Source organism: Mesoplodon densirostris, chromosome 1 (genome assembly GCF_025265405.1).
Source record: "Mesoplodon densirostris isolate mMesDen1 chromosome 1, mMesDen1 primary haplotype, whole genome shotgun sequence".
Classification (NCBI taxonomy): domain Eukaryota; kingdom Metazoa; phylum Chordata; class Mammalia; order Artiodactyla; family Ziphiidae; genus Mesoplodon; species Mesoplodon densirostris.
The window spans coordinates 54,624,105-54,645,525 of record NC_082661.1 but is presented as its reverse complement, the minus strand read 5'-3'; the positions used below and the strand labels follow the sequence as shown (position 1 = coordinate 54,645,525).

The following is a 21,421-nucleotide window of genomic DNA, read 5'->3' as shown; positions in this document are numbered from 1 at the left end:
CTTCAGAACCCTGTTCCAAGTCACTTTCTTTAGCCTCTCCTGACCCTCAGACAAGGTCAGGTTCTCCTTTGTAGATTTATGATCCTGTAATTAAATAATTCTGTGGTTAGTTGTTTGCTGTCTGCCTTCCTGATAAATTTCATGTCCCAGTTAAGGGGATTTATGGTTTTATTAAACTAATCCTTAAAAAATAGACAGTGTCGGGCTTCCCTGGTGGCGCAGTGGTTGAGAGTCCGCCTGCCGATGCAGGGGACGCGGGTTCGTGCCCTGGTCCGGGAGGATCCCACATGCTGTGGAGCGGCTGGGCCCGTGAGCCATGGCCACTGAGCCTGCGCGTCCGGAGCCTGTGCTCCACAGCGGGAGAGGCCACAACAGTGAGAGGCCCGCGTACCGCAAAAAAAAAAAAAAAAAATAGACAGTGTCAAGAGTTAACTCCTATCTATGAACTCTGGGTGATAATGTGTCAGTTTAGGTTCATCACTTTTAACAAATGTCCCACTCTGGTGGGTGCTGTTGATAGTGGGAGTGGTTATCCATGTGTGGGGCAGGGGGTATGTGGGATATTGCTGTACCTTCCTCTCAATTTTGGTGTAAACCTAAGACTACTCTAAAAAAAAAAATAACCTTATAAAAAAGGGAGAGTGGTTTAAAAAAATCTGCTTTCAATATGATGTTAATAACATCATTGTGAATAAACGACATAGCAGAGCTGATATTTCTACTCCTAATTTGAGCTCTTTGTCAGTCCCATTACAAAATAAAATCTATAACCAACCAAGTAATCACACCTGACGGTTGGTCAAAAATGTTTGAAATTATCAAGACTACTTGAAGCATATCCATACATATATGTGATGGGTATATATCAATTTTTAAAGAATTGTGAGTCATGTTTTAAGTATATATTGTGCTTTAAGATATTAGCTAATGATAGAATGAAAACCAAGCAAGACTAAAAAACTAAGCATTCAGGAAATGAAAATAGATTCTAAATTGTTGGTTGGGATTGAAAAAATGAGACTCATTGAAAAATGAGATTTAGTAAGTATAGCCAGTGATGTACTCCTTCCATCAGAATCCATTTAGCATGGGGATACATATTTTTCAGTTGCGAAAGCTATGAAAACCAAGTATTGAAGTAAATAACAGAATTAGACTTCACTGTTTCCCAAAGTGCTTGTGTGGTTGATAACCACTAGAATTTGAGAACTGATCAGATGAGCGTGAAGGAGAACGAGGAATTGAAAGATCACTTGACAGTAGATGAAGAGGGGCTTCTCATCTCGGACAGTGACAGTGGGGAAAAGAGAGGAAAGAAGTGGATTCTGAAGGCATTTCCCAGATGGAAACCAGACGACTAGGTGTAATTACTCTGTGTACATCTGAAACTAATATAATGTTATAGTCAATTATACCTCAATTTAAAAAAAAAAAAAGAAGACTTGGTGATAAGTGTACCGGGGGTGAAGTCAAAGATGACATGGGGGGGCTTCCCTGGTGGCGTAGTGGTTGAGAGTCCGCCTGCCGATGCAGGGGACGCGGGTTCGTGCCCCGGTCCGGGAAGATCCCACATGCCACGGAGCGGCTGGGCCCGTGAGCCATGGCCGCTGATCCTGCGCGTCCGGAGCCTGTGCTCCGCAACGGGAGAGGCCGCAACAGTGAGAGGCCTGTGTACCGCAAAAAAAAAAAAAAAAAAGATGACATGGGGCCGTGACCTGGATTCATCTTCCATTCTTCAAAACAGAGAGTAGGGAAGTGTGGAAGTGACGTTTGGAAGTGTTGAGTTTGTGGGGCTGGCACGGCATCGACGTGCAAGTGTCCAGTGTGGTCTCTTGAAACTGTGGGGCTTTGAGCTCAGGGGGGTTGTCAGCACTGGTGACACAGCTGAGGAAGGAACTGAGTTCATATTATTGCTTGATGCTGCAGTAGTGGGTCAGGTATTTGTTTATTTGTTTTTAATACCAGACCGTGATTTTGCTTTTTAATTTGAACAATAAAGACAAGAGTAAAATTACATTTAAATATCGAAGAGTTGGCTAGCAATTTCATATATCTTAAGAAAGTAACATGTAAGTAGCCTTTTCTAGGAAATTCTATGTAACTTTTATTAAGAGTTTATAGAATTACCTTACAAGTTTCTAGAATAATGGTTGGAATAAGCTGCCAAGACTGAGCTCCATGTTCTGTTTCACAGAAGAAAACAGTCATCCAGCTCAGGCTCTCCTTTCTCTGTATTTTAGGAGCAGCCACTAAATAGCACTGCAACAGTAGAGAGTGACCTACAGAAAACTATTGTTTAATGATTTTACTGTCTCCCCTTTTTCTACCTACTTACGGAGTCAGGGTTTTCAGTAGAGATTACCATCTAATCAATCACCAAAGCATTTAAGTGTCTACTAGGTGTCTGTGAAGGCATGTAAGCCTTTGAGGTACCATGTGCCTTTGAGGATCTAAGCCTCTGCCACTGCACAGAAGCTCTTCACAGTTCATGGGATTAAAAAGTAGGAGTTTTCTGCACAGAATTTTTTTCATAGCAAATAATATAGTCTTTTGGGTAATAAAAAATGTCATATGCCTTATTGGTAAGGTGGTTAAAATGTGTACAGAGGGTGGCTATTTAAAATGCCAAGCACTTTTTTATTGATGACGGAGATGAAGAACAGAGTTAAGTTATTGTCAACCTTGGTGGCATAAGCAAGTGTCTGTTTCCCATAGGTGGTCAACATTAGGACCCTCAGCAACCCAGGACGGGACATCCCACCATTGATTCTTACCTGGGAAGATATTCTTTAATTTCTTTTTAAATTTGGTTAAGAGTTCAGGCCTCGTTCACTTACTTATTTTCTTTTTTCTACTTTTAACTCTAAGGGGTTTTAATTAATTTATTTATTTTAAAATTTGTATTGGAGTATAGCTGGTTTACTCTAAGGAATTTGAAGGTTTTTCAGTCACATCATCTGTACTTTTAGTCCTTGTTCGTGTAGGCAGGCTAGGGAAGTGCCAGGCAGCGCCTGAAAAATGGTTAACCTTCTTGACACCATCCTTTGCTGTAGGACTTTCAGGAGGAAGTTAATAAAGACTTTACTAGAGAAAAGGGATTAGGATGTTGTGATTTTTTTCCTTTCATCAGTTGGGTCTTCTAAGTTGATTTAGTAGTAGAACAATATATATTTTATTATAAAGTACATGTAGGTTTATTAAAGTTTAAATGCCATTAAGCTTTCAAATCTTCTGCCATTTTGTATACTGTAAGTGTTGATTTGCTTTTATAGATAAGTACTTGAAAGCAACTACAAAGTCAGTAGATTAGAGCTAATATTATAGGTCTGTCTCTTACTGAGTTCTCCCAAAGCAAAAAAGTGATAAATATCCTAGACAGTTTTTTTTTTGTTTTTTTTTTTTGCGGTATGCGGGCCTCTCACTGCTCTGGCCTCTCCCGTTGCAGAGCACAGGCTCTGGACGCGCAGGCCCAGCGGCCATGGCTCATGGCTCCACGGCATGTGGGATCCTCCTGGACCGGGGCACGAACCTGCGTCCCCTGCATCGGCAGGCGGACCCTCAACCACTGTGCCACCGGGGAAGCCCTCCTAGACAGTTTTTAATGTTAACTTTGCAATCACTAAAAACACGTCAACTTGTTGGGAAAATGTGTTAATAGCATGGTTTCATGGCCTGGATAAGCTTTATTTGTGAGCTTTCATTTATTTACTTTGCATGTTCAAATATGCTTGTCATTTACCTGGCATCAAAAATGTGTGCATGTTTAACTGGTAATTTGGCTCTCATTAACTTGAACTTATGGTGGTGGACAAACCAGACAGGAAAAAATATGTCTTATTCGTCTGTGTCTCCAGTGTTTAGCACAGTCCTTGCTTCTGTTTGTTGAATTGAATTTAGCATTTTAGATAGTCCTCATGGGTAATGAGTTTCTCTCTTTTAGGTTACTAAATTTAGTTTTTTAATTCAACCATTTGAATGTGTAGTCCCTCTGATAGTGATGGTGTTTGAATTTGCAGTTTTAAAAACCCACTTATCAAGGAACCCAAAGATAAAATCTTACGGGGGCTGAATGAGAGAGGCTTCAGGATGTCACTGAGGGACTCTGGGGTGGCAGGATGGGTGAAGTTCAGTCCAAAGAGTGAGACTGAGCCTAATGCGTTCTCCTCCCAATAGGATGAAGTACCTCCCTTTAGTCCTAATTTAGAAATGAATTTCTGTTTGTTCCAGGCTGCCCTTGAAGTATGCAGAGCATTTTTACAGAAAGATAAAGGTGAAGGAGTCATTATGGTGACAGATCCTCCTTTTGGTGGCTTGGTTGAACCTCTGGCTGTTACATTCAAGAAGTTAATTGCTATGTGGAAAGAAGGTCAAAGCCAAGGTGTGTAATTTATTACTTACTGCAAAATAAACATGTATCTATGTATATACTTCCTGTCAAATATTAGCAGAGCTCAGTGAATCAGAGCACTGATAAAATATACGTCTTGCATTCTCTTCTTTTTTAAAAAATAGACTTATTTGATAATAACTTTATTGTCATGATACACTTTGTATTATTCTACTCATGTGTTTTAAAAATGGCTCATAGGTAAAGTATTTGTTTTTGGTGAGCATAAGGGGACATTATGAAGAATAGCAGTGAACTGTTGGCATTTCTTCAGTGAATATTTCCTGAATGGCCACTATGTTCCAGGTACTGTTTAGGTGCTGGGAGTGGAAGGGTGAACAAGACAGACACTTATCTCTGCCCTCTTAGACCTTACATTTCCTCTTCCAAAAGTCTTGCCCAGAACTCTAGGAGGGCACCCAGCTCCTGGTCCACAGCTCTAAACTGTGCCAAGATTTGTGTGGGAAGGTTGGCTGTACAGTAGCCTAACAGTGGTTATCAGTGTCACATGGATACCCAGCCTGAGAAGTGGGTTAATGACTGGGGGATATTCAGCTTAAAATGGCTTAGGACTTCAAAGTATTTTATGTAATTATCTAATTAGACAGTGTAATCATTTTTCAGTTTCCAACCTGCAAGTTGATAAATGTAAGAGTGTCAGGAATTTGTGATCAAGCTTCTCCATTAATTGTGCTATATAAATAGTGTGCTTTGGGGACGGGATGCAAATGAAATTTAAAACATGACTCACAGTGCTAAGTATTCCACTTATTTTTGGTTCTGAAGTCTACTTATCAGAGTGGATAAAGTCATTGTTGTTGGGAAAGCAATAAAAAGCTTTGTGAGCTTGAACTGATTCTGCTGCTTATTAGCTGCATGAATTTGAACAAATTGCTTAAATTTTGCAAGCTTCAGTTTCCGCATCTGTGAAATGAGATTACTGTATTAACATCTAACTCCAGGGGTTATTTAAGGAGATAACATACAGAAAGTACCTAGCATTGTACTAGCCTGTATCAGGTGCTCTGTAATTAATAGCTATGTCCCCTGTCTCTCATAAAAATTAATCTGGATAAAATTGTTCATAAGAATCTTCCATGATTCAGAAAAGATAGATTCACCCTGAAAACTGGCATAGTGAGTTATGGCAGAGCTAAGATTCAGACCTAAGGCCTTCTGCCTTTTGGTCCAGGATTCCTTCTACCATATCACAACGACCGTTGTGCTTCAAAGTGATGCTCATTTTTTATCTCCCACTTTTTTTGTAATATCTTTGCCTTTACCTAGACTATAGTGATATGCATGTAAAGATAACTTTTACATACCATGTATAGCTGTGTTTAGATATAAAAGAATGTTTCCATTGACTTTTGGGAAAGGTCAAGTTGTAAATGGTACTCTGATAAATCATCTCTTCGTTTGTATGATTTAAATGTATTGAAGGATTACAGTTTCTCCCAATACCATATGTTTTTCAGTAACAGCTTTCTACTTTATTTTTTTCTTTAACATCAGTTTCTTATTTTCTTTTCTCTTTTTTGTGATCCATTAGATAACAGTCACAAAGAACTCCCCATATTCTGGATTTTTCCCTATTTTTTTGAATCCCGAATTTGTCAGTTTTTCCCAAGCTTCTGCATGCTGGATTACCAGGTATAGTAAATATTCTGTTTTCTGACATGGTTGGGGAATGGATATTCTGCTTAAATAAATATTCTGATAAGACGATTCATCAATTTTAGTAAATGCAAACACTATAAGCTGTATGAAACACTAAAACTATGTTATTAAAAATATAGATTCTTAGGTACCAAAATAAACCTACTAAATCAAAACCAGAGGGTAAAGCCCTAAGAAAAAATATTTTACCAAGTTTCCCAGGTGATTCTGAACTGTAGCCAGGTTTTAGACCAAGTGATCTGATCTTTCATCATCACCAGAAGATTGTGCAGCACCCCAAGATCATCATTATGAACATGGGTTTTCTCCATTCAGAGGTTGCAGAGAAGTAAATTGCTTTTTCTGGTGGGTGGAATGCCATGTACACTTCACTTTGCTGCTCAGAGGATGCCAGGAGCTCTAAGGAGGGGTGTGCCCAAGGTTGTGGCGTGTCAGAGAAGCAGAGATGCTGAGGTGTGGGTGTGCTGATTCAGGGCAGACTGACCGGACCTCCTCCTTTGCATCCTTGTCCTTCAGCTCCTTCTGTTTCAATGTCCACTCTCCTGGATTCATTTCCTTGGGTTCTGAGGTTAACCCTGTTGTTGCCATCACTGTGTGTGGTCACCAAGTGGGCACTGCTTCCACTTTTGTAATGACATTTTTCTATTTGATTTTTCTGAGCAGTTGACTAGCCTCTGATTAAGGCTTTTCAGCTCTAGAACTGTAAACGTCTTGACTAGTTGTTCCAAGATAGCACTTGTTTCTTTTTTTTATATATAGTTGATTTACAATATTGTGTTAGTGTCAGGTGTACAGCATAGTGATTCAGTATTTTTGCAGATTATATTCCATTATATGTTATTACAAGATAATGGGTATAATTCCCTATAGCACTTGGTTCTAATCTTTCTAGTCTTGAAGATATACACTATTATGAAAATTATTTAGAAATAATGAAACAGTGTTACCAGAAATGAGGGGACATATCCTACCTGTGATTCTACCTCCCATAGCAAATATTATAATTTTGAGGTACAGTTGACTCTTGAACAACAGGAGGATTATGGGTGCAGTTTAAAATTGGTGTATAACTTATAATCAGCCCTCTGTATGTGAGGTTTCTCCATATCTGCAGTTTCACATCTGTGGATCCAACCAACTTTGGTTCAGTATTTACTATTGAAAAAAATCCACGTATAAGTGGGCCCACGCAGTTCAAACCATGCTGTTCAAGGGTCAGCTGTATCCACATCCAGTCTTTTTAAAAAACACGTTTACATATTTGTAATTATGGAAGATGAATTTGAATTCTGCTTTCTTCATGGTGCCTTATATAAGTGTATATTTTAAAATGTAGCTACATAATCTTATGCTTTTCATAAGTAAATTATTCCATTAATAGGCTATGTTATCATTCTCTTCTTGGACTTAGAGGTTGCTCCCACCTTTCAGGTACTATAAATAACACTGTCATGAACATCTTTTATTCATATACTTTTTCCATATTTTCCATAACTCCCTTAAAATAAATTTCCAAAACTAAAATAGAATTATAAAAGTTACGTTATCAAATTTAATGGACTTTTTTATGGCTCTTGAACCATATTAACAGTGTCCTTTCCAAAAGTGTGTAGCACAAGTCATTTTAACCTTGACTTCTTGAGCTCTGCTTTAGGCAAATCCATACCATATATCTTCTCAAAGCTGGTTTACTTTCCTTTTTAGGGCATCCAGTTTTCTGTTTCTTATCTGAAGGATGCTTCAAATATGGACATTTGCAATGTAGAGATAGCTGACATATCCTAAAGACGTTAACTAAGTAAACTATTCCTGGTTTCCAGGAGCACCTGCCGCCTTTGACAGTGAATAATCATCTAGTACAATGTTTGGCTCGTAGTAGGTGTCCTGTACATGTTGAATGAATATTTGAATGAAAAAGAGCACGAACTCTGGAGTTGAAAAGGAACTGGGTTATAATGCTGGTTCTGCCACCTACTATCTAGGCCTACACATTTTATGTAACTCTCTGAAACTCATCTTACCTGTTAAATGAGCATAGTAATAATATATCTGCTTCCTAAGGTTTTAAGAATTATTTGAGATAATACATTAAAAGATTTAGCCTCATCCCTGACACACAGCAAATATAGAAAAAAGGTTATTGCTATTAGCATTGTCGTAACCATCACTATAATCATCATTCAGATGGCCCCAGAGTGGGGGTAAAACTTTTCTTCAATTTTTATGTCACAAAACACATTATTTTAACTGCAAAACACATCGTTCCTCAGAAAACTGTTTCATCCACATTTAGAGATGAGTTTTCACTCTGGGCAAGAGTTTCAGTTGGTGAGGAGGCAGAAGAAGGCAGATCCAGAATAAAGCAGATGAGAGTGATTATTAATGTGTAGTAACCAGTTATTGTTTAGACAACCTCTGTTACTAGGAAAGAACTTTTGGAAGTACTGTAGTTTTAATTTTAAGAACTAGTTCCAAGGTCCAAGCTTACTGAAAGTAATCATATGATTCAGTGCATTGGTGGAAAAGGTTCTAATTAGGCCATGTGTATCAGGGTGAAAAGCAGTCTTTCTAATAAAGAGAAAGCCAACCTTTGAGAAGAAGAATTAGAATAAAACCTATAAAACAAAAAAAAATCTTCATTTTTCATGATTCCTACTAAAGATAAGAACACTACTGCCCATTACATGCTCAGTGAGAGAAACTGATTTTGCCAGATCTCCTAGGGTATATGTAAACTTTGTTTGTTGTACCTCCCCTTTGATGATTTTTCTACTTTTTTTTTCTTTTTTTTTGCGGTACGCAGGCCTCTCACTGTTGTGGTCTCTCCCGTTGCGGAGCACAGGCTCCGGACGTGCAGGCTCAGCGACCATGGCTCACGTATTTTTTTTTTTTTTTTGAAACTCTCTCTGGACTTATTATTATCCTTTCCGAGCCTTTTGCATTCTTTTTTTTTTTTCTTTTGTTACTTTAACTTCATTTTGTGGTAATTTTTTTCCTTTTATATTAGCCACCTTCATCAAATGAAAAATTTGAAAGTTGAAAGTTTCCTCTCCTCCTTCACAGGTCTTTTCCCATAGACCTTGATTAGGCCTTCTTTCTGACTTTGCCTGAGATGATTATAAGCCCCGAAACCACAATGCAGTAAAAAAAAAAAAAAAAAAAAAAAAAAAAATCACTAAATCTCTTTTTTTGGAAATACTTTTTAGGTAAGAGGAAGGCGGAAATGCTGCAAATCTTCATAAACTATAAATCATGTAGACTCTTCACTGATAAAGCACTTGATGAGTACAGAATAAAATAGCTATCAAAGACCTAGAAAACCAAGAGCTTTATTAAGGGCAGATTAGAAAGGAAGGATTTGGTAATGAAAAGAAATTCTGATTTAGAGTCAGAAGAAGTTTGAGTCCTAGCACTGCCTTTTAGAAGATTAAATATAATCTTGAGGGAAGTCACTTTATCTTTCCAGGTCTCTGTTTCCTTACCTATAAAATAAAATGACTGAACCAGAAAAAGGATGCCAGATAAGTTTTACTTTTAGACTTAAGCCTGATAAATTGGTAGTGACTTTCTGGAGAATTTGTTGAGAACACCAGGCTCAGTGGCGGAGAGTAGCGTGACTGATTAGTGACGTCTGCCACAGGGTCAGGGTCAGGGAGTGATGGCATTCAGGTCCTGTATTTACCATATCTGAACTAGATCTTCTCACTTCCCTTCCACCTTGAACATGCTATGATCTCTTGTTTCTGCTTAATCTGGGACATTTGTCTGGATTGTTAAAAGCAGAGATCTTTGCTTTTTTTCTAAAGCTGTCTTTTAAAAAATCATCCTGTTTAGAAAACCGTTTGTTTTTCGAATCTGGTTTCATGTTCAGAAATGAAGAGGTTTTGACAGGAATTTCTGAGAAATGATTGTAAATTATAAGGTGACACGTGAAATTCTCAAAATTCAGTATACAATAAACATAAAATATTTAATGGATTTGAAGTGATGAGGAATAACACACACATATATGTAAGTGTATGTCTGTATATATCTGTACATATGATATTTAAAATAAGAGGTTACATGGAATATGGTGTGACTAAAAAACCTTATTGCTATGGTAGAAGTTGATTGATGGAGCTGAAGAGTTCACTTGGAATCTTTTGAATATATTGAAATTAAACAGAACACACTTTAGGGATTTATGAAAATACAAACATGTACTCTGTTTTATTTAAGCTTTGTTTCCTAGCGTGATACCTGGAGCATAGTAGGTGCAGAATAATAAATGTTTGTCGACTTGAATGTCTTGTTTTCCGTATAACTAGTTTCAGTCTCATGTTGCAGAAGAAATTTGTGTATAGATAAAATTAAAAGTTAGGAATTGCAGAGATTTTGTGCTTTCCCTCATTTCTATACAGTACTTCATCACATTAATCAGTTCCATGGGAGAAATTTTCTATTCGAAAATGCCTCTTATCATCATTGTGAGTGAAATGTCAGGGATAATGATGGGAAAATGGTGTATCAGCTCTACCACTAGTGATACGCAATTTGCAAAATTGTGTTTGCTTTATAGCACTTCCATAGGAGGTTTATTTGTGGATGAAGCTATGAAATATGGATGTATGTTAGAGGTACATTAATTTACCCTAGCAGCATGCATTTTACATACCATATGTTTATAGTTAATTAGCACAACAAACCCACATTTAAAAATAATAATAATCTCAATTAGGTTATGCAAAATCAAGTAATCAACCAGCTCCCTGACGCACACATTCTCTGACTCCTTAGGTAACCATAAAGAAATTCTTTCTTTTTCCCTCTCTTCCATCTGCTATCTATTATATTGCATGGACTATTCCATTTACTAAAAATCTTTCTAAGATACTCTTTTCCAGCATTTGAAAATCTTCATAAGATTCTCTTGGGAAGAATTTTTTTTCTTATGACACTCATAAATGTTCAAAATATCTTTGTTGGGCTTCCCTGGTGGCGCAGTGGTTGAGAGTCCGCCTGCCGATGCAGGGGACACGGGTTCGTGCCCCGGTCTGGGAGGATCCCACATGCCGCGGGGTGGCTGGGCCCGTGAGCCATGGCCGCTGAGCCTGCGCGTCCGGAGCCTGTGCTCCGCAACGGGAGAGGCCACGAAAGTGAGAGGCCCGTGTACCGCAAAAAAAAAAAAAAAAAAAAAAAAAAATCTTTGTTGAATTTAATATGGTACCATATATTTACTGAATACATAGAGAAGGTGCATTAGGGAAGAATTATGAATTTAAATCATTTTAAAAGAAAACTACTTAAGGTACTATTTTACAGTGATTTTGAAGTAAAATCTACTTTTGTATCTTAGCCTCTAATAGGTAACATATATTCATAGAATTTTAAAGTTGTAAAGATGCATAGCCTTAACGTAGGCTGACTTCCCAATGTAATAATCCTTTCCACTAAATTCATGACAAGCAGTCATCTAGTCTCACTTGAATGCTTTCCCTGAGCAAAGTCCTACAGCCTTACAAGGCAACTCAATTTATTTAATAGCTCTAATCGTTAGAAAATTTTCTCATATGGAGATAAAATATGCTCCCTATTAACTTCTAACCATTGGTCCTACTTCTGTTTTCCGAAGCAATAAAGGATAAGTCTAATTTCTATTCCACATGACACCCCTTCAGTTATAACATAGCTGTCAGATCCTCCCAGTCTTCTCTTTTCTGAATAAACACCCCCAATCTGTTAAACTATAAGCCCTATTTATTCCCATTACTTTCAATAGAAATGAACTGGCTTTATTAATGTCTCTCTTAAAATGTAGCAGCTGAATGGAGGGCTTCAAATGTGATCTAACTTCGTCTCCTTTCCTTGTTACGATATTACAGTTCTATGTAAGCCGGCTGTGAGCTCACACCAGCTCTTACACCTTTGTGATAGACTGTGGACTCCCCACATTGGACTGTGCGTGCTTACATGCCGAACGCCCTAGGGCTTTTTTTTTTTTTTTCTTCCCCACTGTCTCTCATTTAGCTGAGTCTCCTTATCCTGTACTTATTTTTTTCCCACTGCTGAAGCTTGTTAATCAGACTTCCTAAATTTGTTCACCTGTAAATCTAGAAGGCATTGGCATAGCCACGGAGAGAGCTTAGCAATCTCCCTCCCATTAAAGGCCTCTCTTTCCACTGTCACCGATTCCTTACATTTTTGTAATTCTCTCATTAAATAGCTACTTTGCAAGTCAGTTCTGTTGTAAATTCTTAAGTGTAACCTTATTTAGAATCTAAAGAATTTATTACAACTTACTTGAAAGTTGCGATCTACCTGTATTAACCTTATAAAAATCTCATGGTATTCTTGTGGGTCCTGTAAAGCAGTGGTTCTCAAACTTTAGTGTGCCAGGAGGGCTTGTTAAAAATAACAGATTGCAGGGTCCCACCTCCAGAGTTTCTGTGTTATTAGGTCCTAGGTGGGGCAAGAATTTGCATTTCTAACAAGATCCCAGGTGATGCTGATGTTGCTGATCCAAACACCACACTTTGAGAATTACTGATCTGAAGATGGATGGACTTAGTGGCCAGGTGGATTCATGGCAGGTTTAAAACCAAATTGAGAATGTGTATGGATGATAGGGTGGAGGAAGAGAGGGGAGCAAGAAGCTAATAGAAATCATGCTTGTTGGCCTCAGTTTACTTTCCAGATAATCTACAGAAATGGAAAGTTGAGTTAGGGATCTTGAGGAGAGAAGTAAACGTTTGAAATAGTCATTGTGGGGAAAACAACTATAGTTATAGATTTCCCTCTGCACTCCATCCTTCTATCTATCTCTACCATATGCCGGGTCCTGAATTCAGTGTTTTACATACATTGTCTCATTTAACTTTCATAATAACTCTAAGGTAAGTATCAGTAACCTCCTTTTCCAGATGAAAATGATGCAGACTTGCCTGAGGTCACATAAAAAGTGAGTGGCAGAGCCACTGCCTGGCCCCCACACCTGGCTCTGTCAGAGAGTGATGGTGGAGGGCCACACTGAGGATGCACTGAGCCTTGGGGAATGGAAAACGGACATGCAGTGAATTTCACAGGCAAAAAATGAAAAGCCCTATACAAGCTGGCACAGATCATCAAAGGTGGAATGTTTTAATGCCCAAAGCTAAAGTCTTAATTACATAAAAGCCTTTCCTGCAAAGTCTGTTGCACTGGATAAAATATTAGAGTTGTTTTTTGAATCCTAGGTAACATGAATGTGTCATAACAAATTTTACCTTTTTTATAATGAAATTTTACTCTCATAGAGGCCCCTCTGAGGCTGTTGATTACTAGGTAAACTCTTGCTTTTGAGAACTTCTTATTAAATACTCTGATTTAATTTGTATCTTGGCATCAGTTTGTTCATTTATTGGTTAAAGAATCTTAACGAATGTTTACTCATTTGAGAAATTTTTCCTTTTTAATTTTTTAAAACTTTCTAGGTAGATTATGATAATCATGCACTTTATAAACATGGAAAGACAGGACGGAAACAGTCTCCTGTGCGTATTTTCACCAATATCCCACCCAACAAAATAATCCTTCCTGTTGAAGAAGGGTACAGGTAAGAGAAACCTTGAAGTACACAAGTCACTGAAAATAAAGTTCCATATATCTAACACCAAATGCCTTTCACATTGACTCATGTAGTTCTTTTATTACTTTTAAAGTTGGCCTATAATGTTATATTGAATTTAATTTGAATTACACCGAACTTTTGTAACAAATGCCTTGTGAACTTTTTTCTACCTTGTGAATCTCAATAAGTATATGTAGCTGATTTCTTCGAGTCTTTTCTTTTCTCCTTAGATTTTGCCCTCTGTGTCAACGATATGTTTCTCTAGAGAATCAGCACTGTGAACACTGTAATTCTTGCACATCCAAGGTACAGTTTTCTTTAGAATGTGTTTTTACTCAAACATATTAGTTTTATTTTAGGTCACTAGTTTCATTACATTTGTTTAATGTTATTTTGTTAATATTATACTTTGTATTAATGTATTATCATTTATTAATTATATTTTAATATAATATTTTTTCTCTAATTATAAAGTACGGCAGGCTTTTAAAAATACTTAGTTGCCTTCATCATCATTAACAACTATTTGAGTTATTTTTATATGGTACTGTATGACTGCTAAAATTATTAGTGTTTCAAATAAGGCACTAAATAAGGGCTAAATTTTGTTGAGGGCAAAATTAAGGTGTTTCAAATAAGGAATTGAACTATTAGATACCATCACTGTTCTGATGAAGCAGTAATTAATAACATGTGCTGTGTATTTACTCCTCACAGCACTAGTAGACAGGGCTTTTTACGTATGAGGAAGGACTACAGGGGACATACCTCCTAGTTATTTTTTTAGGAAGGTGGGATCACCTTTAGGTTACTCAGTTACTTTAACTAAATCCAGTCAGAAAGAACATGTGAAGTTTAGTTGGCTGATACGCACATATTATTCTCCAGAGGAAAGGCTATATTTTTATAACTATTGGAAAGTACATTTTTTATAACTTTATAATTATATTACTGGTTATACTGGTTTTTAACTATGGTAACACATCTGATTATATATTTCCAATTAGTTTAGAAATTATCTGTATTCTTCATTAAAAAAAATTATGCTCAGATCATACAAAGTACAAAATGAGGAAAACAAAATTTTATTATTTAGAGATGCACACGTAAGTGGAAAAAATAAACAAAAGCAAGGAAGTGACCATCACAAAAACCAAGATAGGCGTTTCTCAGTGGGGAAGGAGGAATGCTGGGTTGGGAAGGGGCATGTAGGGAAGTGTCTAGAGTACTGATGATATTGTCTCTTGACTTGTTGGGTTCATCAGTGTTCACTTTATAATACTCATTAAACTGGACATATGCATCTCATGTACTTTTTTAGTTATGTTTTATTTCACAGTTTTTAAATTACCCAAATAGTAACCTCTATCCTTCTAAATTACATTAAGTTCTCAAATATGAATGTTATTAAGGATTATACCAGCTAGACACATAAAAACTGAATCATTAATTCTCTTGAAATTTTCATTGAGTCCTTCTTTTTGCAGATTGGATTGCTCGATCTGGAGTGGACTTTCAAGATCATTTAGATAAATCCTCCAGTTTTAGAGTTAAGGAAATTGGGGCCCATCAAGGAGGCATTTGAGTTGAGTAGAGAAATGCATAAATTAAAATCAAAGTACTTAATAGTAAAGCCCAGGAAAGTGAGAAATAAGGAATGAATAATTTACACAGATTTTAATAAGACATTTTAATTTTTAATTGTGGAAATTTGATTTTTAGTGACAAGTTAAACATAATTTTAAAATTGTTTTTGTAGGATGGCAGGAAATGGAATCATTGCTTTCTCTGCAAAAAGTGTGTAAAACCTTGTAAGTATTCAGACTTAGTGTTTGAGATCTTCTGAAAATATTTGACTTTTTCTTCATCTAAATAAGGTTTTTATTTAACTGTATTTACAAAAGAAAAAAATAATATAGAGACTTGCATTAATTTACTTGCTTTTTAATTTTTACACTTGCCAAAATGTACGTTCTCTCCTTCAAAGAGAGACGTGACTTTACCCTGTTTCAGTGTTGGATTTGCTTTGGCTTGTTTTAACAGGGTTTTGTATCACTCAGCCAGCCCCCATTTTGTCAGTGGCTCTAAGCTCATGACTCAGGGCAGAAGGGCTGAATTTGTTGCCATGTATCAGAAAGAAGTTAGCTGGTTTACATGGGATTCCAACCTCTTAACCTTGGCTTCTTTAGCCAAATTATAATTAGCTATGCAAAGCAATCACAATATTTGAAGTAAACACTATTCACGCTTCCTTATCATAAAGGTTAATCAAATGAAAAATTATATTAAATGAACCTCTTCTAATACCTAATTTTTATTTTACAGCCTGGATCCACTGTAACATTTGCAATCACTGTGCTCTTCCAGATCATTCTTGCAACGGCCCTAAAGATGGCTGCTTTATTTGTGGTGAATTAGATCATAAACGGAGTACTTGTCCTAACATCTTTACATCTAAGAAAGTTAACAAGTTAGTTGAATTCTTTTATTTACTAGAAAAAATTTTCCTTGTATATTTGTACAGAGCAATCCACAGAAGTACACAATAATCAGAGGATCCAGAAATGCTAAATGCTAAATTAATTGTTGCTTTCACTGTTAGGTATTGTTTGCATAGATAGGGAGAGGGAGGATATGAAGGTGAGTCAAAGAGCTTAAAATTTTATAGGTAAGGCATGAAAATAATCAAAATATAAGGTAGAAAGTGACTCACTTCCTATATATTTGTGTAATATAGCCGTGTAATTCAGAGCAAAGTTATACCAATGTCAATAGTATATTTAGAAAAACTATAGGTATTTCAACTGGGCTAACTTGAATGTTACACTTTTTTCCTTTTAAACTGAAGAGATTATAGCTATTGAGTCCTCTTGTTTTACTGATGTGAAAACCAGATAGCCAAGTTTAACATTACATGACCGTTGAGATCAGGATAAAAATTTTGAGCTATCATATGACTTGTGATGAAAAAATCATCTATTATTATTAGAAGTATCTGATGGTTTAGTAGCTACTTGTGATTGCATTAGAATTCTTTTCCATTTGTTTTTTTTTTTTTTTTTCGGTCAGTAGAAATCATTTTTTTCCATTAAAGCCCAGCCATTTGAATTCTGCCTAGTATTTAAACTACCTTTTCCATTACTTTTTATCAAATTTACTTTAAATAATTATTTCCACTAAGTAATCTAGGGTAGAAGTGGAATTTAAAAAATTAATTAAAGAGGTGTATTGAAGAGTCTTATAAAATATTTTTTTATAAAGCTTTAAGAATAGAATACAACCTAATAAAGGACTGATCTGGGGTTGTTGCACTATTACAATGTAATTCTGCTTGCAAACAACATGCCCAGCCTTTGATTCTGTGATCTTATGACACGTGGAAACTGAATTTGCATTTTGGTAATACAATGTAGGCTCTTTGTTGGTTCTTAAATAGCCCTGACTATTTGATAGTAATATGTTGTTTTCATTGAGGGAAATCATGTAGTATCTCTTAGTACTAGATTTTATCAATTTTAATTCAAGACCAAATTCTTTAGGATGTGGTATACCTGATAGTTCTTAAATAGTATTACTTTCTTCTCTTAGAGAAGACTCCTAAACTGTGAACAGTGATCTTCAGATACTGCTTTCAAAAAAAATTTACAATGAAATTGACAATGCAAAGTTTTTTCTTTACAATAGTAAAAAATAATTTTAATAGCTTTTTTAGTATATATGACATAAAAGATCTTTTCATCTTATATGTTTTATAGTTGTCACGTTAATTTGGTTTTCCTTGGTATTAATTTTCCTTTGGTTGTGATCTGGAATGATGCTGGCTCCCTCTTGTGGTTAGAGCTCATTTTATCAGTTACATAAATACCTATAATTTAGAGGACAAATACTAGGTCAATTTAATTTTAAGGCAAAATAAAACAATCAGTTTATTATACTCAGTTTATCACTGTTGAGAGACTTTATCTCTGGAAAGTTTTGTTTATTCATATTACAAATGAACATTTTCTTTCTGTTTTTGTTCACTGTATCTTCTAGTGAAATCTGGTTCATGTTTAGTTTTTCTGAGTGGACAAACCAAAGAAAATTTGTTTAAATTTTGTATACAGATATGCATAGCTTCATTGACTTTGCCATCAAGAGATTATACTTCATTAAATTTGCTAAATCATCACTTATCAGTACATTATCCTACTTCTAAAAAATGGCTGGAGGGAAAGGAGATTTATGTAACATGCACAAAACAGTATAAAGATGACTGTTTTATTTGTTTTATTTTGAACTTATAGGATACCCCAGTCCATGGTGAAAAATCTAAACATGGAAAAATATAAAATTGCCAAGCAAAATTCTGAGTAGTAGTCATGCGGAGCTACTAATAATAGCTAATATTTATTTATTAATTACTATATGCTTAGCATTTTACATACCTGAATAATTTATAGTAGAGTACGTAGTATCAATATCAAGGTAATTAAGAACACAGTTTCCTGAATCAAACTAGTTCTGCCACTTGCTCATGGATGCTTTCATAGCCTCTGTTTCTTCCCCTAAAAAAAACTGGGGGGAAGGAAAGAGAAGGGTGACATCTGCCTTGTCTCAGTCTCCCAGCTCCTTGAAGTCAAAGACTGTGTCCATTCATTTTTGTATTCCCAACACTTAACATATATACTGAATGAACAAAAGGAGAGGCTGAGTTTGGTCCACTAGGAGATTATATACTGTTTATGAAGCTCCTTTCCCAGGTTTTGGTCCTGGGAAGATCAAGAAGGAGCGTTTCCCTGGCACTCGTGGTGGTTTAGGAGAAGTGAATCTAACAATTGATATTGCTGGGAAGCCATGGAAATGCCCAGGTTTGCCATTACTGGCAGCCCCAGCCCATCCCTTCATTCATGATATGATAAATGGCATGATTCTGCTAGCTTGGAGAAAGTGAATGGATAGACCAGCAATCTTCCTCAGCTACAGATTGCCTGTAATGTAGGTCAGAGAGCACCTGAAACAAAGGATCTGGGTGTTTTTTGTTTTTTGTTTTTCCTGGTGTGATTTAATGTTTTTTAGAGAGTGAGTTTCAACTTGTTTATTTTTTAAAAAAATATCTTTATTGGAGTATAATTGCTTTACAACATTATGTTAGTTTCTGTTGTACAACAAAGTGAATCAGCTATACATATACATATATCCCCATATCCCCTCCCTCTTGAGCCTCCCTCCCACCCTCCCTATCCCATCCCTCTAGGTCATCACAAAGCACCGAGCTGATCTCCCTGTGCTATGCAGCAGCTTCCCACTAGCTATCTATTTTACATTTGGTAGTGTATACATGTCAGTGCTACTCTCTCACTTCATCCCAGCTTCCCCTTCCCACCCTGTGTCCTCAAGTCCATTTTCTATGTCTGCGTCTTTATTCCTGCCCTGCCACTAGCTTCATCAGTACTGTTTTTTTTTTAGATTCCATATATATGTGTTAGCATACAGTATTTGTTTTCCTCTTTCTGACTTACTTCACTCTGACAGACTCTAGGTCCATCCCTCTCATTACAAATAACTCAATTTCGTTTCTTTTTATGGCTGAGTAATATTCCATTGTATACATGTGTCACATCTTCTTTACCCATTCATCTGTCGATGGACACTTAGGTTGTTTCCATGTCCTGGCTATTGTAAATAGTGTTGCAGTGAACATTGTGGTACATGTATCTTTTTGAATTATGGTTTCTCAGGGTATATGCCCAGTAGTGGGATTGCTGGGCCATATGGTAGTTCTATTTTTAGTTTTTTAAGGAACCTCCATACTGTTCTCCATAGTGGCTTCAACTTGTTCATTTTGAAGCTAGTCTTCAAGAAGAGACCACAAAATGTGGGCATCCTGTATGGCACTTGTCAGGACTTTTAGATCTACTGAGGAAAGGAAAATTAGCTGCAGGACTATAAGATGGGCCTCTTTAAGCCTTTTCAGTTTTTTCCATTGTGCTATTTCATTTTTCTACCACTGCTAACTGCCAGTGTATTGGTCTTTTTTCTGAAAAATGTAATTCAGGGATTTGGAGATTGAAGTGCTGAGTTGAGCAGTACAGATGTACCAAAAAAAAAAAAAAGAAAGAAAAACCAACCAAAAAACCTCCCAACTCATTGGCCTGCCTATTTACTTCTGTGGTGTGTTTGTCCTGAATAGATTGTTCTAAATCTGTAGTCACCATCTTTCAAAGAAATTTCTTTTCTCAAACATTCTGCTTGGTCAGGACTCTATCTCCTTGTTATTATGGTTAGGATTCTGAGGATTTATGCTTATAATACAGTAAATTCCTTCCCTTCTGTTTTCTTATTTGGTTAGCTGGTTAATTAAACTTCAACATAATTACATAATTCACTGTGCTCATTCTACAAAATAATTTAGCACCTTGTTTTTCAGAGCTGTCAGAAAGCAGAAGCAAAGAAAGAGCAATAAGATGAAAATGGAGACCACTAAAGGACAGTCCATGAATCATACAACTGTTACAAGGAAGAAGAAAAGAAGAGAAAGAGCTCATCAATATCTTTGCTCTTAAATGTCCAGTGGCTTGCGAATAAGAAAGATTTATCGTCCAACCTTTGATGCCATTTTCTGCAAGTGCCTCACTGGACTTAAATTCTGTCGCTTTCAAAGGTATGCACCTCTCTAAGCTTGAAAGTAGGCAGGTGGTATTTCCTGGTTTATAGACCTCCTCACCCCCAGCAGCCCCTCTGGAGACCTGGGGAGTTGTTCCATCCTTAGCTGGTTTGCTAGCTCTCAGTGCCTTTTTTCTCTCTTTAAATCTCTTCCAGTCATATTATTTTAGCCTCTTTTATCTGAAGAAAGGGCATGACGTATCCTTTTGCAGGAAGAAAGAAGAAAATGAGAATGAAAACCTGAGGTTTTGTTTACATTGAACATAAGAGTATGTTAAGTTTGATATTTTAAATATTAAAGTATTGTACAATGGCTTAAACCCCACTTGTAAAGAGAAATACAATGTATGATTTTTTTTTTAGACAGAATCTGAAGATGATGGAAAGAATTTTGACAAAGCCAGTCTAAAGATATAAAGATTATGATTATGGTTAATTATTATTAAATATTTATTTTTCAAATACTTTTTGCAGTTGTCCTTTGATGGTATAGAATCACCTAAATGTTTGTTGAATAAGTGAGGTATTTAGAATTATGACTTGCTCTGTCATCTTAGTGTCTTTTAACCTAGGCAGTACGTTTCTCTCTCTCTCTTTTTTTTTTTTGCGGTACGCGGGCCTCTCACTATTGTGGCCTCTCCCGTTGCGGAGCACAGGCTCCGGACGCGCAGGCTCAACGGCCATGGCTCGCAGGCCCAGCTGCTCCACGGCATGTGAGATCCTCCCAGACCGGGGCACGAATCCTTGTCCCCCGCATCGGCAGGTGGACTCTCAACCACTGCGCCACCAGGGAAGCCCTGTTTCTCTCTTTGTAAAAGTAGTAGCAGAAGGCAGGATATTTTGGTGATCATTTTGGTGATCCTCATTCCTATTCTAACACTTCCTGGTTGTATGTCCTTAGCCAGGTCATTCATTCTCTAGAAGCTACTGTTTCTTCGTTATTATAATGGGGACAATAATAGTTAGACCTCAGGTTTGTTTGTGGTGAAATTAAATGAGGCACATGCCCCTGGCTCTCAGTTCTCCTGCTACCCGCGAGAAACGTTAACAAGTGAAGATGGCTACGGAGCACTAATAGTAATCACCGGGTGGTCAGTTATTGTAGCATGGAAGGGAGTAGT

At 36.7% G+C, this 21,421-nt stretch overlaps 1 protein-coding gene across 4 annotated transcripts in view; it reads left to right on the top strand.

Moving 5' to 3' along the window:
• The window catches only part of ZCCHC4 (zinc finger CCHC-type containing 4), a 52,222-nt gene extending 31,496 nt beyond the window's left edge, over positions 1-20,726 (top strand). For all 4 annotated transcript variants that reach the window (XM_060082196.1, XM_060082121.1, XM_060082280.1 and 1 more), the window contains 7 exons: positions 4,228-4,378; positions 5,940-6,040; positions 13,519-13,640; positions 13,886-13,961; positions 15,415-15,466; positions 15,981-16,125; positions 20,065-20,726. In XM_060082196.1, coding sequence (XP_059938179.1) covers positions 4,228-4,378; positions 5,940-6,040; positions 13,519-13,640; positions 13,886-13,961; positions 15,415-15,466; positions 15,981-16,125; positions 20,065-20,200 — 783 coding nt within the window. In that variant the 3' untranslated portion in view covers positions 20,201-20,726. The remainder of the gene's footprint in view (positions 1-4,227; positions 4,379-5,939; positions 6,041-13,518; positions 13,641-13,885; positions 13,962-15,414; positions 15,467-15,980; positions 16,126-20,064) is intronic.
• The last annotated feature ends 695 nt before the right edge of the window (positions 20,727-21,421 follow it).